The 17,982-nt window shown below is 49.0% G+C and overlaps 1 protein-coding gene across 1 annotated transcript in view; it reads right to left on the minus strand.

The window, feature by feature from the left end:
- Positions 1-17,982, minus strand: part of XYLT1 (xylosyltransferase I) — a 94,044-nt gene that overhangs the window by 19,853 nt on the left and 56,209 nt on the right. Inside the window, exons 6-7 of the mRNA XM_012731653.1 lie at positions 12,717-12,797; positions 2,249-2,465 (exon numbers count right to left, since the gene is read on the minus strand). Coding sequence (XP_012587107.1) covers positions 2,249-2,465; positions 12,717-12,797 — 298 coding nt within the window. The remainder of the gene's footprint in view (positions 1-2,248; positions 2,466-12,716; positions 12,798-17,982) is intronic.

Below are 17,982 nucleotides of genomic sequence, written 5' to 3' on the forward strand. Positions count from 1 at the left end.
GTGAGTCGGGGTGTGTGTGAGAGAGAGAGGACACTGGTTTATAACCGCCTAAGATACCAGGCAAATCCATTTTCCACATTTCTCTGTTCCCTAAGGAAAGCTATTGAGGATATATGTCTGCTTGTTACAAATTTATTTCTTCCAAACCATCCCCCAGAAGATGGACTGGGAGAAAAGAAGACAAGACAGAGCTGTTGGGATGGAGGTGCTGGGATCTGAGAGGGACCCTAGAGTGAAATGTGCCTGTCTGTGCGGGGTGGTGGGCACAGAGAGTACACACAGAGCTTCGTTCAGCACTGGCCATCAGCAATGGGATGGCCATCTTGATGAAAGCGACCAAATCCTAATCTCTTCTCACTGGGTCGGCAGGCAAAATGCAGCTCCGCCCACCACCACCAGCTGACCTTGCTATGGTGCTAAATGGTATGCCTGTGAAGCTGGATTTTAAGTTTGAATTGTCTAGAAGCTCACAGAGGCACATATTCCCCATCAAGTGGTGGGGAAAAGTACCCAATTACCGATTGCCCTGTGTCCTTTCACTGTGATACAGAAATTCCCTGCAAGATAATGGATGAAGAGGCTATCGGCATTGAGAGAAAAGGTGATTTTCACTGAAATAGGATTAAAAGCTGATTACTTAACATGTGTGCAGAATAGTAAAACCTGGCCCAGTGACAAGTTCACCATCCCTCTGGAGTGACGTGGGTATCAGCCCGATCATTGCCCAAGATGCTGGTGACTGACATGGAAACTATCAAATGAGATACACTGTCTTCTCTGGCTTCTAGAAGCACAGGCTGAGTGGTCCAGAGTTGGCCACAGGCAGGAAGGAATTGTGGACATAACGGGACATGTTATGGGCTCAGCATAAATAGGGCCAGCTTTGGGGTTTTCTGAAGTTGGAAATTAGGATGAATGTGAACTGAAGAATTTCTTAGCCCAGGTCCAGTACAGCTACTGGCATACCAGTGGCAGCACTTTAGAACTGGGTTACTACCCATTTCCAGAAGGAGCTGGAGTATTTTATAATAGTCTGCTGTCTTACACAACAGGGCTTCTGAAATGGATGTGTCCCACCCCCCCATTCACATGCTGAAATCCTACCCCCAAATATAATGTGTTAGGACGTGGGACCTTTTGGAGATGATTAGGACATAAGGGTGGTACCCTCATGAGTGGGATTCGTGCCCTTATATAAGGGACCCCAGAGAACCCCCAGCCCCCTCTACTAAGTAGGGTCACATCAACTTTTGATAGGCAGGCCAAAAACTAGAGGAGGCCCCTCACCTCACTCTGCTGGCACCCTGATCTCCCAATCCCAGCTTCCAGAGAAGCAAATTTTTATTGTTTCTGAGTCACTTAGTTTACTGTATTTTGTTCTATTAGTCTGAATTTAGATAGTTCCCATCCTGAGATGTGAAGTGGTGACAAGAGCCTCAAAGCTTTTTAAATATGTTTAAAAGTCAAAAAGCAATGTTGGGCCCCAAGCACTTGTCAATGCAGGTGGCCAGTTCAAATCCAGCAGAAGCCTTGGCTCACTGTCTGGGATTGCTGGAATTTCTGGAATGGTTGATGAGGCAGATCTTATTGTCTGTTTCTCAGGGAATGCAGAAACAATAGTCAGTATTAGGAAAAGGACTCTTTATGTTGGAAAAGCTAATATGTGAGTGGAAACTGGAGAGAAGCTGTCAGAAGGTGATGTGGTTGTGTCCTGAAAGCATCAGCATATGCAGTTGTGACGGTAACACATGGCACAACTCAAGGGAACACCAGCAATACCAGATACTACAGGATTGCATTTCTTTTTGGTGAGAGTTTTCACAAAAATGTCAGTTAAGTGTTATCTCTAACAAAATCAACATACTATGATTTTATGGTCAACGGGTGGTGGCCAGTATCTGGGGGAAGGGCTGCTTTCCCCGGGGCACTTGCACTGAGGCTTTGTGCTGCTTGCTGTGCAGCGTGTGCGTCTCAGGCACCCTCCTTGCAGACAGAGGTGAACCAGGGATAGTGGCCTATGTGTCCCGAGGCCTATGTGTCTATCCTAGGTGTCCCGAGGCCTATGTGTCTATCCTAGGTGTCCCGAGGCCTATGTGTCTATCCTAGGTGTCCCGAGGCCTATGTGTCTATTGGATCTGGCATTTCTTTGCCAAAAACATGACATTGGTTTTGCTGCAAAAGCTAGAGCCCGTCCCTGCCCTTTCCAGGAACTTTGCCCACCCCTCCCCCACCCCACATACACACTCACCTCAGCAGGAAGCAGGGTATAGGAGTAGAACTGCTTCATTTTGGTCACCAGATCGTCCGTGGAGAATGTCACATATTCCACAAACTTCCGGTTCAGCAGAAACCAATCGGAGCCGCCATCTACCGCAATGCCCTCTGGGATGCGCCGGTCCCCCAGGCGCCACATGTGGGCGTCACACTCCAGGAAGAGCCGGTCCAGGCCCTGTTTGCGGATGAACCTGGGAGACACAAAACAGCTCTTGGCCCCCAGGTGCCCTGGAAGAGGGTGCACCTCACAGAGTCCACAGCCTTCTACCAGCTGCTGAGCAATGGCTCTCTGTGTAGGTTGTCCCGTGGCCTTCACAGATGAGGCAGGTGGCCACATCCCTATGAGAAGGCGTCATGGTCTTGCCCATTCTACAGAGGACACACTAGAGCTACAGAAATTAGATTTGGCCAGTACTGTTGGGCTGTTAGATGACAACAATCATCAGCTCCATCTACTTCATTTTCAAAGAATGTTCTCTTCTAACGTCTTGGCAGTTTGGTGAATACACTAATGGACCCTCATCCTTAATGGACCCTCTCAGAATACGGCTCTTAAATGCATACAACAAAAGGTCACAAAATAGTTTCATAAAATACCAAAGTGATGAGAAAGTAACACATGTGCTTCTTGATTCACACATTACATATGGGATTACAAAATATTTTTTAAACACCAAATTTCTGATAAAACACCATTTTTTTAAAAAACACATTAATAAGATTTGTGGCAGGCCAACGGCTACAGTAATTTTGAAGAAGCAGAGCACGTAAGTGCTATTTAGAAGTATATAGATCAACATAATGTGAAAAGAAAATTTGAGATTCCTATCAGTGACAATCCAGTTATTGTTAATTCTGTTGTGCTTTGTTATCTGCATTTAGTTGGATTTCAGTTAGTGTTTAGTGAAAATAAAGATTTTTCTCCCCACTCAAAGTCATAATCCCCCTGAATTAACTCACCCAGATTAATAGCTCTTGTTCATGTGTGAGTGTGTCTGATTTTGCATGGCAGACAGGGAATTGCCATTTTGTACAGATGCAGAAATCCAAGGTCAAAGACTTGGTCAAGTGATTGTGTTGGGAGGGTGAAGACAGCTAAAGCCAAATCATCCAACCCAAACTCCTAGTTCATTTATAGTTAAAATTAATTGTATACCCACTATGTGTAGACACTGTGCTGGCTCCGGCATGGGACGAGGAGAAGGAGGATGCCCCATGCTCATACAACAGAGAAATTAACCATTTTTAAAGGATACAGTTCAATAGCATTGGTTCATTCACAATGTTGTACAGCAATCATCTCTCTCTCTTTAAAAAATTTTCATCACTGCCAGAGGACTGCACCCATACTCAATCCTCCTACTCTCTTTCATCTGGATTCTGGCAGCTCCTGCTTTCTGACTCTCTGGATCTGCCTATTCTGGATGTCTCATAGAGCTGGGGTAATGCATTCTGTAGCCTTCTTGAGTTTCTGTTTTCTACTTAGCATCTTGTTTTCAAAGTTTGTCCATATTGTAGAATGTAGGGGTGCTTCATTCCTTGTTTTTGCTTGCCAACACCCATTCTTCATGTTTCTGGGAAGCACATCTCAATTTTGAGGACAGTTACTCATCCTCAATATTCAGTTCACTTGAGTTTTTTGATATACTCACTATATTACTTCATCAACACAAACTTGACACTGACTGGCTCATGAAAAGAAGCTCCTGAGTTTAGGAAAATAAAATCCGACCTCTACTCTGGTTGGTGCCAATTACTTGACAGTTAGCACTTGACTATGCTTAATGCTTTAGGTTTTAGATAAAATTTATATCAAAATTTACAATGGTAGCCAAGACTAAGAGAGAAAGGTGAAGAACAGAAGAAAGAGAGTAAGGGAGAGAGGGAGAAAGAGAGAATACAAAATTTTTCTTTACTTTTAAACTTCATGTACCATTATATGGGATGATAGCAGCATCTTGCAATTTTAATGCAGTGTCCCAGACCATAATATCTAAATACAATATTTATGCAGTAATCTCCAAAATGAAATATTTATGGGGTTGGGAGATAGGTTGCTGTATTTACTGCATTCAAAACCTGATATGCTGCAAGAGCATGCTCTGGTTAATTATGAGTAAACAGAGACAAGCAATTCCCTAGGCCTCAGAGAAGTTCCTGGGTTGAGAGAGGCTACCAGGAACTCAGGTCCAGACTGGAAGAGTGGCAGAGGCCCAGTGTTTGGTATCTGGCAGGTGAAAGGAATCAGCTGTTTGGGATTTACTTCCTGGGTGGGTGCTCAGGGATGGGTGGTTTGCTTTCCTGAGAATTTTTTTCTACTGCACAATACGAGACACAGGAAGAGCTCAACATGATTTGACTGGATGTCACATGACAGAAACTACTCAACTAAGCAGGGAAGGAACCATTAGACGTGGCCCCGATTCTCGTCTATCAGCGAAGAGGTCAGTTAAGAAGCATCTATTGACTTTGGAAATGATCTCAGAAAAGGCAGACAATGAAGAGGTCTCTCGATTCATCAAACTCTTTGGCTATAATCTCAGCATATTCATCAAGTGTGGAATTATTCTAGAACTGTCTTGTCCTATAATGAGTTCTAAAAGGAAGAACTATGCCCCTTAGACTTTACAGCATGTTTGAGCAAGAAGGACTTTTAGCAATCAGCTAATATCCTACAGATTGACACACACACACACACACACACACACAATATATTATCCAAAGTCATTCAAAGTCACATAGCCATAGCCTACAGAAACCTCCCCTCCTTTTCTTTTTCTACCCAGTGATCTGTCACTGAACTTGGATTACTCTGTTAGCATAAGTACAACCTAAGCATTTTAGTGAAAAAATAGTTATGGAACAAAGCACAAACCCCCACAATGTATGAAGTCAGCCAGCTATGTGAGTGGGCTCACAGGTGTCACTATAAGATGCTCAAGCATTGAGTTCTGGAACCAGACAACTTGGTCCAAATCTCAGATATGCTACTAACCTTGGGAAACCTCAATAGGTGATACCCTGGCTTTGCATGCAGAAAATACCTGCCTCAGGGTTACAGTCCCTGAGGGTTGGTGTGAACATTTCAATGAGATTATGTAGGGAGAAGACTTATGCTTAGAACATAGTAAATGTTTTATAAATGTTCACCAAGATCCTTGGGATTTTTTTCCTTCATCAGGCTAGAAACATTACAATTTCTTTCTTCTTTTCTCTCCTGGGGCAGGCAAGTGGGAGACACCACCAAGGCTAACAAGAAACCTGTGTCTGAAAGGCATGCTAGTTCAGCACCAAGGACAGAAGCCCAAAGTGCCCACAATGAACCTGGTCTCCTGCCATTATCTGAGGTAAGCACTGCCCATGACTGTGGTGGCAGTGGTGACACATGCCACAGACATCCTTCTACTTCTGTCCAATCACTCTGGATACAAAGTGATTGTGGCTACAGCTCGCTGGGTTCCCAGTCTGGCAGTTCCATAGCAGCCTTGCTGCTCTCAGGCCCTGGTGGGTGTGTGCCTCCTGGCCCACCCGAGTCAGCTGCTATACCCCTTTTCGGTTGCAGTGGAATCTGGGGCATTTGCTCACTTGGCATCTCTAGAGAGTAACTTCAATACTCTAGGCTTATGTGCAAAGCATATATAGGTGGGCCTTATTCTTGCATCCTTCTCTCTTCTGTGGTAAGAGAGAAATAAAAACAACACCACTGAGCTGTGCTGCTTTCTAGGTCCTATTCCTTGCACTTAATATATATTCTCTCATTTAGTCTTCACCACAACCCTAGAAGCATTCATTTTACGAAGGAAGAAACAGACACAGAGAGGTTAAGTAAATTTGTCAAGACCACACAGCTAGCTAGCAGCAAGGATGGGATCCAAACCAAATTCCACATTCTCAACCACAAGTCTACAATACTGTTCTGCTAAGTAAGTAGACAAAGAGAACTACAAAATACATTCAGATAGCATAGATATTTGTGATAATTGCTAGACAGAAATGGTCAGTGAGTGATGACAGAGAACAAAGAGACAGGGACTCGATTAGTACAGATTGTTAGGCAAGGCTTTGCTGAAGAGATGGAATTTCAGATTGATGAGAAGGATGGTCAAGAAGGGATCAGTCAACGGAAGAATTGTGGGGAAGAGATAAGGGATCGAAGCCAAGTGCGTGAAAAAGGCTGAGGTGGCTGGAGGGAGAGCAACAGGAAATGCCCAGCTCTCCTACCTCTTAGCCACAGGGGCAGCGAACTGACCACACTGATGGAAGGAACGTATCAGTCATAAGTACACTCCACACTGAACTCAATTACTCTAGCACATAGCCCAGTGGCTAGGAGTATAGACTACCTGGGTTCAAGTCTGGCTTCTACTTCTAAGTTATGATCTGCTTCATACCTTCCTGGCCTCAATGGTCCCATCTGCAAAATGGGCACGACGGTGGTTGTTCTTACATGACGAGGTTGTTTTGAGATCAGGAAGAAGTAATATGTAGGTACTGAGGACAGTGCCTGGCACACAGTAACTAGTCTACCTGTTCTAACTGTACTGTGCAAAGAAAGTCAGCTGAACAGAAGTACAGAGTCAGGGCTCAAATCCTAGAACCTTCAGTACCCCAGCTTGATGGCCCCTGCTTTTCACAGAGCCCAGGGTCCAAAGCACTTGTACTTCCAAGACTCTAAACGCTTTCTGAGGGCTGCCTGGTTTTCCATACTTCACACATTTTAAAAAACAATTTTACTGCCTTTTGTTTGGTTTCTAAGAGTCGTGTATGTCCTTCAGAGAAGGCCTGGAACATAAAAACAAAAATGGAAAGAAGCTCAGAGATGACATCTTTTTCTTCTAGCCTTTTGTCTAACTTCTACACATGTTGCTTTGAAAAAGGAAATGTCCCCAAGTAGCTCACAAAAGCCAGGCCAAGGCCAAGAGAGTGTGCATGCACAGCTTTGTGTGGGTGTCTGTGTGATGATGCTAAGCTGTATTTTGACATGGCTGCCATAATTAGATTAAGTAAAGTGAACACACAAACAGTGATAAACTCACTGGTTGGCTTTAAGAAATGCAAAAGAGAAATGCAATCTGCTTTCCCCATTGGAGATGAGATATTAATTATCTGCTCACATCAATCATGGTGCTACAAGACAGCTGGGGAGAAAGCCCTTCTCTTGATAAGCAAGTTGGCACCAAAGGGCCTCCTGAAAGCGAATTTGCCTGGAGGAGGTTCCTGGCCAGGGTCTTGATGAATTTGCCATTTTTGGCTGAACAGTTGCCTGTATATACATCCAGGGAGGTTTGGGCCCAAAGATCAGTTCAATGTCAGAGGGGTCATGTTGCTTAGCTGCCATTCTAGTGCTCAGCTGGAGAGTCTGTCTCTAGCAGTGGGGTCGAGACCTGCAGACAGAAAGCTTACCTATGACACTTCTAACCTGGGGACTGGAACCCCTCAGCATTTTCTGCCTTCTAGTGCAGTCTCCTCACACTTGACATGTGTGTGGCTTCTTTAAGAATTGTAGAACGGGGGTCTAAATTGTGGATCTTGTCTACCACCTTAAGGATATTTCTCCATCATCAACTTCAGATGCACAACTACCATTCCCAGAGCTTGGCCACACATTCACTTATTTAATCCTCACAACAGCTCTATGAAGTTGGTCTTAATCACTGTTCCCATTTCACAGATAAGGAAGCCAAGGTAGGTGACCGATGTGACTTATAAGTCCACACCCCTGGTGGGGGCCTAGCAAGTGGGTCTCACCATCCATCTCCAGACCTGGATTCTCAACTGCCAAGCTCTGTGCTTTATGTGGCTGCTCTAAGAGGTTCCCCCACTCCCCAACACCGGTGCTTCTTTTTTCAAAATGAACTTTAAAGAGCTTCAACATTTTTTTTAAAGCTTAGCCTTGTGCTCAGCATAATATCCACAAAGTCATAGGTTAGATGGGCTAATCGCAAAACCTCCTGTTGGCAGACTTAGGAATTGGTCTTACTTCCCAGTCCACTCACTTATAAGTGGCTACAAAGAATCTCACACATTACTAGGGGTGACGGAGTAGGAGTGCACTCTGGGAGATGCTGAGTCTAGAAAGTAGGGAATGTCTTAATCAGGTCCTGATCTGTCTGCTCACTCACAGCAGGACCCCGAGTGAGATGAAAGCACGGCTCTGAGCCTATCTGTGCTCATCTCTGAAATGGGTTGACATCTGCCGCGGGCAGCTGAATCAGAATGCATCAGAAAGTGCCTGGCTTGGTGCCTAGGTGGTCAGTGAGGAGATCCCTGCAACTCCATCATCGCTGGACTTCAGACAGATTTGGATACAGAGGCCTGGGAGTCAGAGCCACTTGATGAACTCCATGACCGAGCTGGTCTGTCGATATGGGTGGCTGGACCCGGTGCTTCACAACACCCCTTCCCAGAGCTGAGCATGGGGCCCTTGTGACCTTATGGGTAGAGAACACAGATCAACCCAGGCAGGAAGAGCCCATGGGAAACTTGCGGCAGGGTGAAATGCCTTTTCCTTGCCATCTCTCTGCACTGGACCTGTAACCACACACGCCGACTTGAGCAGGCTGCAGACATTCGGGAAATGTCTCCCCCCGGAACAGAAGTCAGGAGCTCCTGGGGATGACTGCCAAGCCCCCCACGTAGACGGAGATGCGAGGGCCCTGCTTCTGCTAACCCGCCTCTGGGAACGCTATCCCTGGGCTCGACGTCTTTCATGCTATCCACTCAGTTTATTTTTGGAGGAAAGAAAGGAGAAAGTCAACACAACACACCCCTTCATTTAATTACAGGAACAGTCAGGACCAATCTGGCAGCTATTAAAATACAAATTTTGCCTTGATGCTGGCTCCTCGCAGCAGGAGCTGGAAGTCCAAATTGGCTGTGAAGGGCCGGAGATGGGGACAGAAGGTCAGCACAGCTATTAGGAACCACATGCAACTAAAAGCCCAGGCTCCCTGTGGTCTCTTTTGCATCTCACTGCTCGCTCCTGTCGCTTCCCTTCCCATCTTTACTTTGTAAGCTCTCTGCCTCTGTTGCATTCTCTCTACCAATGCTGGTCCTTCCAGACAGAGCCCTCCTGGAGTGGGAAGAGGCTTTGGAGACTACCTTGCTCAAACCCCTTGTTTTTTCAAGAAGAAGATGAAGTCCAGAGAAGCCAAGAGGCTGCCTCCCAGGAAGCCAACATGTTGGCGGGAAGCTGGGTCAGAACACAGCTAGAACGTGGGCACTGGGGTCCCCCCCCCCCAGATGGGAGTACGATCCTGCTCTCGTGGTGTGGCTTAAACAAACTACTTCATCTCTCTGAATCTGTTTCCTCATTTACACACTGAGGCTAATAAGTTGTGAAGGGGTCAACACTGGAAGCCAGAAAATCAAATCAACACAAAAGAAAATAAAACCCATAGAGGTTAAGTTAGTAGGTGACTGTGGTCAACAGGTATAAACTGCCGGTGAAAAATCAGTCAGCCCCGGGGACATGATACACAGCCGGGGTCTAGTCTGTAACACTCTTGTATATTTCAAAGTTGCTGAGAGTTCATCTTAGAAGTTCTCATTATAAAAATAAAATCATACCTGTACTGGCGATGGAGGTTGAACTTGACTTTGGCAGTGATCACTCTGCAGTGGGTGTGGACGTCAATCATTATGTTGTGCATCTGATGCAAATACAATACTCTATGTCCCTGACAGAACTATTTGGCTATTTGATGTATTCGTTTTACTTCCACCCTTGCATTACATCGAGGGCTAATTAAACAGTCACCTCTAAAAAAAATGAATCAAGTTGGGGTCTGATGATATCATCTTAAGTGCTTGCCTCAGCCACACGTGAAGTAGGACTTCAAAGCTTTAGTTGCATTAGCTAGTCACTTCCTTTACCCTGTAAGCTGGATCCTGCCATTTCTAGAAGCTGGGAGCAATGGGAGAAGATGGGGTGGTGAGGCTGGTCCATGCTGCAGGGGGCTGAAGCTGGCAGAGGAGAGGGTAGCAGGCAATGGCACACTGGCTCATTGTACTATTGACACTAAACCCATCCTTCATGCAGCTCAGTATGAGATTCCTCCTGAAGACCAACTCTCGAATGCGGGAGCTCTGTGAGCTCAGCTGTCTGTCCAGGGAGTCCTGGCCAGCCCTTAGGACTTTAGAGGGTGCTATAGGCATCCTCTCCTTAGCCCAAGCCTCTTTCCCATCCATGCCATTTGGGTACCAATGTCAACTGCCAATGCATGTCACCTAGACAGGATGGCACACCTGGAGGTACACCCGTCTCGTACACCATCCACAGACTTCTACCAGCCATGCTTTAGTCCTCTGCTGATCATGGCAATGACATCACCACAGTCACCCTACCGTCGTCACAGGGCATTTACTACATGCAAATACTTTAGATGACACAGCTCCTTTACTCCTCCCCACAACTATACTGAGCCTCCCATTATATAAGTAAGGGGTGAAGGTCAGAGAGGTAAGTCAACTGTCCTGCTAGGCCATGGTAGAGCAACTCAGGAAGTGAAAGCTTCACCTCCAAGCTACAGCCAGTTGCTAGCACAGTGCCTGGAAATAGTGGGCAGAGAATCAATCCTGCAGGGGCTGAAACACCACCAGAGTAGATGTACTTCAGACACAGGTCTACCCGCTTCCAGCAGCTTTTTTCCTCATGGTGCATCTGTTTGCACAACACCTGCATTACACTGTTGTTACCTGCTGGAGAAGCAGGTCTTCATTTACTACCTAAGAGCAGAGACAACAATACCTGGGCCAGTTTTGATAATGGCTTGATGGGATCTTGCTCGGCTCCCCTTCGCTCCCAAGGGCTTTAGAACCAGAAACCTGGGTTCAAACGCTACCACTAACCAGTTGTGTGACCACAGGCTGGCTTCTCTCTCTCTCTGTCTCATTTATTTATGCATACAGAACTGGGGTACAGACCAGAGATGCAGAGGCAGTGAAAGGATTCGCCAGACACAGGGTCGGGAGCAGAACAGGCAGATGGACGAAGTACACTGCTGAGGGGAGCAGCGGGAGGGTCAGGAGAGGTCTGCCGCACCATGTGGTCACCTCCGGGGCTGGGGATCGAACTCTCGGTACTCACAGTAAAGCAGCTGCTACTAGTTCGCAGTGCTGCTCTTTAACCTGTTGCACCAACAGGGAGGGCCTGGGGATCTTTTCCAATGTAGAGAAAGTGGTGGTGATAGTTTGGGAACAGTCAACACTCGGCTAGATGGCATCAATGTTAAAAGGCAGGAATTGACATGGCACTCACTGAGATCACTCTAAGCTACTTCTAGAAGGCTCAGGAAATGGAGCTCACCGCTTGCTTTTGTCTCCCTCCACTGTGGATAATTGGATAAACTGAGTCACAGTCATGGAACCCAGCCATGGGATAGAACATCCAAAGCAAAGATCACACCTGAAATGCCAACGGGAGCCAGGCAGGGATGGGGCCGGGTGAGGCCTACAGCCACACAGAGAATGCGAGTTCTAAGAGCCGGATAACTGTCGTGAGAAATTCAGGCACAGAGTTATTGGGCCTTTGGGTCCTTTTGGATGAATTGGAAATCGGCATTTTCATGGGAAATACTGCTATTTTTAAAAGGGCTATTAATTTTCAAACGAAGCATCTGATTTAACCAAAACAAACCAGTCCAGCATGAAGGCCAAACAAAACATACTAACAAGCTAAAATGATCCAGGTTACGGTCTGAGTTCAACACTAGAGAAAAGCTCCAAGAAGTCAGCGTGAGCCCTGGCGGTGGGAATGACGAAGCCCATCATGTGATTTCACCTACAGGGGGCGCTCGAGGCTCTCCCTTGTGGCTCATCTCTGGCCATAGAGAGTTGGACTTAGCTTAAAGCCCAACTGCAGGGATGCTGATTGGCATTACTTTGAAAAAGCAGAGGCACCATGGGTCAAGAGAAGTGCCCATGTTTTGGGCAGCAATTGAGGCAACAGGGAGGGCCAGGGCTGGGGTTAACTACATGCTGGCAGATGGCCTTTTCCCACTGAAAAGTAGACTCCAGGAGAGTGAGGATCTTGTTTTGTTCGCTGCTAGAAGGGTGCCTGGCACATGCCTGGTCCTGGTAAAGGTTTGTTAAATCTTTGTGGCTGACCCAGTGGATGACAGCGTGGACATCACCTAAACTGTGGGCTTCCTTGCCAATAAAACGGGGCTCAACAAGGGCTCCCTAACTCACCTGGAAGGGCTGCCATCAGGTAATAGAAGTACTTAGAAGAAAAGATATCAAGGACTAAGACGCCGTGATACACCGTGACTGTCACCTCAGTTCTGCGCCAACCAGAGGGATTGGTTAAGGGTGGCAGTTGGCCGGAGCCTCACCTCTCCTGTCCTCAGCCCTTCTCTGCTGCATCACCCAGCCCAGAAGCCCACACCAATGACTCAGACTTTCATTTTCATTTTGTACAAGGTGCGGGGAAGATGTCCTACCTTGCATTGTCCCGGCCATGTGACTTCAGGAAATTCATGTCTCGGTATCGGGAGAGAAACGCCACCAGCTGGTCATTTGTCCTGTAGAAACAAATGGAGGGGAAAGTTAGGGTCCTCCAGAGGCCATAGGGACTTCTTCACTTCTTTTTGTCATGGAGACCAGGTTCCCACCTTCTTTCCTGGATGACTGTCCCATAACTGACTACTCTCACCGGACAGTTGGGGTGCTTTCTCCAGTCACCCCATTATACTGTGAACTTCTTCAGCCAAGTATAGTACCTTGTTTATTTTGGAGTCTTCCATGCCCAGTGCTGGCCTTGGCAACCTCAGGGCCTTTGCACTTGCTATGCCTAGGAAATGCTTTTATCTTATAGTCACTAATCTACTCCTGTCATCCAGATGGCCTTTCGAATATCACCTCTTCAGAGCGGCCTTTTCTGGCCACCCAATCTACAGGAACATCCACCACCCACCGCCCCACACCACCTTTATCAGATCTCTCTATCCACTTCACCACCTTATCACCATCTCAAAGTTACCTGCTGAGATGAGGATAAGATAAATGCCATGAGGACAGAGCGTAATGGCTGTGCTCACCAATGGCACAGAGTAGGAGCTGCAGTAATGTTTGCTGGGTGAATGAAGGACTCAAGCGAGGTGAGTGTGAGCTGACTCCTTCACTGGATTGTGAGGAGTAAGTGAATGCATGCGGGAAGGAATGAATGCAGACTGGGCCTCCATAGCCACTGGGCTACTGATGGAGAGTGCTTTAACAAACATGAAGCGTGCGACACACGAGTGACATCGTTCCCAGCATTGTTATCCCAAATTTATCGCCATCAATCTCGGCACTAGCTGTGTAGTCACAGCTAATCAGCTTGTGCATACAGCTGTGACAGTGTTTTCAAAGGCAGTCACACGGGTCTCCATCTGCTAGATAGGCAGGCGCCTCTTCCGCTGAATAAACCCAAACAGGTAAACGATGCTGAAGTGACAGCTCCTTTATCATCAGGCTTCTCTGCTCAGGGGTTTTTACTCACAAAGAGTTAACCAAGCCTTCAAACGGGGAGAAAGGGAGGAAGTTGGGGCGGGGGGGGGGGGGGGGGGGGAAGGAAAGGCATCTCCGGGCCTAGAATGGAGGTTAGACCTCTGGGGGCAGGAGAACTTGGGAAGGGTGCCTGGGCTTGAGAAGCGGGAAGATCTGGATACAAATCTCGGCTCCACTCCTGACCGAGCTGTAGCAGCTGCTGAACTTACTGCTGCCCAGCACGCCGGCCTCTCTACTGGGTGAGTAGCTGGGTAGACGTAAAGGGCACGGAGTAGGTGCCCAGGAAACGCAAGCTGCCTTGCTTTTCCTGTCTCTGACCATCTGGTCCTCATTCCCAACTCCTCATAGTTGCATCTCTCTATCCCTATTCTGTGATTGGTGGGTTTGCATGGACCAACTCATCCTGCCAGTGAGGGGCACAGGCCAGTCGAGAAGATGCTGCAGTGAGAATGAGCACTGCCGGAAAGCCACCTCTGCCTGCAATAAACGCCCCTCCTCAAGCAGCTGGTCTAGTGACAGCCGGCGCCACAGGCCCCGTGTGTCTGCAGCCAGGTAAATCCGGCGCATGGGCAGAAAGCTAAGACCTGCTGCTTTGCACAGAAGTGGACCCCAGGGATGCGGACAGAAGGCTAACCCCATGTGTCTGCATGAGGGAGTGTCTCCTGTGTGGAGCCCAGCCCCCCCTCCCAACACACGCTGCCAGGTCCAGCCCCAGGGGCCTCACACCAAGTTCCGCTGTGGGCAGAGGGCTTCCCTTGGTCGCGGGAGAGGTGGAAACTAAATCAGACCATGGCATCTCTGCAAGCCAGCAGGAGCCCACCCCACCCAGGCATCTCAGCAGTGCCTATTTACCAGCCTGCTCGCCACTCTGCGACAGTTCATTATTGTCCCTGATGAATGCAGGACAAGTCAGCCTCTGAATGGGTCCCTGGCAGCAAGAATAATAAATAGGGGCCTCTCGGCAGCCTCAGTGGGAGGACTGAAGGGGCCGGGCTGGGGCTCCGGGGCCCTTCTCCAGAAGCCCCCCGCCTCCCAGGGTTAGTGGCTGCAGCTCCACTTGGCAAACCCAGAAAGCGTCTTTCAGGGCCCTGAGTCGGGGCCATTTTCACATTTACCGCTTCACCGAGTCCCCATCTGACGGGCATGAATAGGCATTTAGCGAATTTACTTAGCGATGCTTCCACATGAAATCGTCTCAAAAGATGACATCTTGGGGGAGGGAGGGTGTGCGGGGAGGGGGCTGGGGTTTCCAGGCTCAGAGCTTGTGGGTAAATCCGCCTTGGAAAGAGGAGAGCTGCGTGCTTGGCTGGGCTGGTGGGGCCAGGGGGCCCGGCCCCCTGGCTCTCCGGCTCTTCCTTTCGCGAACAGCCTATGCTGGATGCTAGACCTGTCTCCCAGGCCCCCTCCAAGGGGAGCCAGAGTCGGGCTACAGGCCAAGTTTCCCTATTGTTGCTTTCAGACTCCTGCGGAGAACTGCCTACATCCTACTTAGTTCTCTCTGGGTAATTAACAGTTTGTCATCTGTTGACACGTTACCCGGTTCCAGTCTCTCTCGCGCTTCCGCTCGTTTGCCCTCACACACCTCTCTCCTCCTCCTTCCTGGTGGAGACCTTAGCCAAATGGCTTCCACAGCTCCCCACCGTGTCTGCTCCCACCCACCTCCCTGCACCTAGTGCTGCCATTGTAAGGAGACACGTGTGCCGTGTATGCGAGCTCCTCTAGCTCCTCAGGGCAGCTCTGGGCCCATCACTGTTATCTTTGGAGCCACTTTGTTGAATAAGTAAGGAAATAAGTGAAGATTAAACTTGCTGGAATCACAGGGGACTCCTGCTTGAATGAATAAGTAAGTGGGTAATAAAACAAGCCCCCAGATCACGGCCATGCATGGAATGTCCATCGGGCCCTCGGCACCGGGTAGACTTTCCCGATATGGGGCACGGACAATTCACAGAGACACTGCACGGTGCGATTTCCAATCCCATTTTACAGTCGGGCTTCTGAGGCTCAGAGAAGGAGCCGTTTGGGGCAGGACCAGGGCGGGAACCTGTTCCCAAACGTCAGAGCTCATGCTCTTTCCGTGAGGCTGATTCTACAAAGAACGAGGAATGAACGGATTCCATTCCGAGGCAGAAAACTCAGGAGTCCCAAACCTGCCGTTTTCAGACCAACACCATCAGCCCACTGAGGTTAAAATGCCAGATTTCAGGCTCTGCCCAGGACCTACTGAGTTCAAGTTTACTTTTGAACCAAAATCCCAGGTGACGGGTGTGTGCCCTTTAAGGTTGAAGAAGCGCTGCTTTCAGTCAAGCGTGAATCTCAGCCGTTACTGCTCTTCGTTCCCTCTTCATCTTTGCCCCATGGTCTCTTCCTGAAGGCCTGGGCGTTCATCTCAGTAAGCCTCAGGTGTGGGGAGTACTCGATAAAATGATGCGTGTATGACCCAAGCAGTAGCACCTGATGCATAGTAAGCCCTTGATAAATGCGAGCTGTTATTGAATCGTGTTATTATTGCCAACTTGAACACCAGACGCTTAAGACATTTTGAACTGGCACGAGGAGCATGAAGACCCAATAGGGAGGCTTCCTGTGCATAACGCCCAAGGAATGTTGTGCAGAACAGGGTTTGGGAAATGTCCCACCGAAGGGGCATGTCCACAGGCCTCCAGCAGGTGGGATCGGGCACTGGTTCTCGGGGCAAATGTACCTGCGCCCTGCACGTGCTTGTACCATGCACAAACCAGGCCTGAAGATGCAGAGAAGGAGGGTCCCATTCCTGGGAGTTCAGCCCCCCACAGTCCTCACCAGGGAGGAGCCCACTACACAGCCACTTTCTCTGGGTGCCCCTTGCCCACCATACTGTGCCCCAGAACCCCTTTCCAGGGTGCTGAGAAGCATCTGCCAGGACCCTGGAGACTAACGTGTGGCAGACAGGACAAAGGCACACGTTTAGAGCAGGCTTTTTATGGACTCGGACCCCAGCCCGCGGAGGTCCCCCTGGGTGTGCAGACCCCAGAGGCACCAGGCCAAGGCCCTGTGGATGCAGTGCCCAGGCATGGGGGCGGAGAGGCACACGAAAGGCGGGTGGAGGACTGTGTGGCTGAGGGTGCTGCCGGCGCCTGACCTTCGCTCTGAGCCCCCACTGTGCCAGGACACCCCTCCCCGGCACTGCTCCAAAGGCTCTCACTTTGCCTTACACACGTGTCAATTTAAACAACACTTGAGCGTCATCCTGAGCAGCAATATTCACGAGAGCTGATGCTCCCTTTCCCCCAATTTTTGAATCGCGGTAACATGCACGTAGCATCCAAGTCACCCTGTGACCAGCTCTAAACGTGTGGCTCGTTGTGGTGACAGCATCGAGCTGTTGCACCCCAAAGTCGCCCTCTCTCTCCAACACCCTGCATCCTGTCCAACGGACACTCGGAGACTGGGAATAACAACTCCCCACCTCCTCCTTCCCCAGCTCCCGGCAAGCACCTTTCTACTTCCTGTGGGCCCTCTGGGGCCCCCTATAAATGGAATGACACGGCATTTCCTTTTCAGCGTCTGGCCTCTTTCACGGACCCTCATGTCCTCAAGGGTCCCTCACGTCGTCGCCAGCGTCAGAACTCCCTTCCTTTTTAGACTCAACGATGTCCTGCTCGGATGTGCTATTTCCAGGTTTTTCTACCCTGTTACCAGGGACAAGCAGTAAAGGCCGCTCGCCTAGACACCCACGGCCGGCCGCATGCAAGCAGGGGCTGCCGGCCTGGGCCCACTTTGCTGAGACAGACTCTAGGCGGTCCTGGGCTGACAGAAATGAGCAGCGCGGGGCCCCAGGAAGAGTCACAGCCCACCCTCCTGGTGATCCCAAGGGCAGAGCCAGCCTGCTGCCAGGGGCCTTCCCTGCGCCCCTACAATCTTTACGAAAATCTGGGTGACAGCGAGAGAGGGAAGGAAAGAACAGCAGAGGTGGCGCCATCTCGGGCGCAGCGGCCGCCACGTGGGCCAGACTATTTTCAGCATTTATGAACCGACTTGTTCCTCTCAACAGCCTAGAGAGGGGGGGCTTTGTATTTACATCTGCCTTTGATCACATAAACGGGGGCGCACGCATGTGGCTTTCTGAAGTGACGACGCACTCACCCTGCTGTTCTAAGAGCACACCCAGGTAACCCACCTGGATGTCTGCCTGAGCCCCAAGGGGTGGGGGGAGCCAGCTCCCCAGTGCCGGGTATC

This window comes from Condylura cristata, unplaced genomic scaffold, assembly GCF_000260355.1.
Source record: "Condylura cristata isolate star-nosed mole 26May11 unplaced genomic scaffold, ConCri1.0 scaffold00032, whole genome shotgun sequence".
Taxonomy (NCBI): Eukaryota; Metazoa; Chordata; class Mammalia; order Eulipotyphla; family Talpidae; genus Condylura; species Condylura cristata.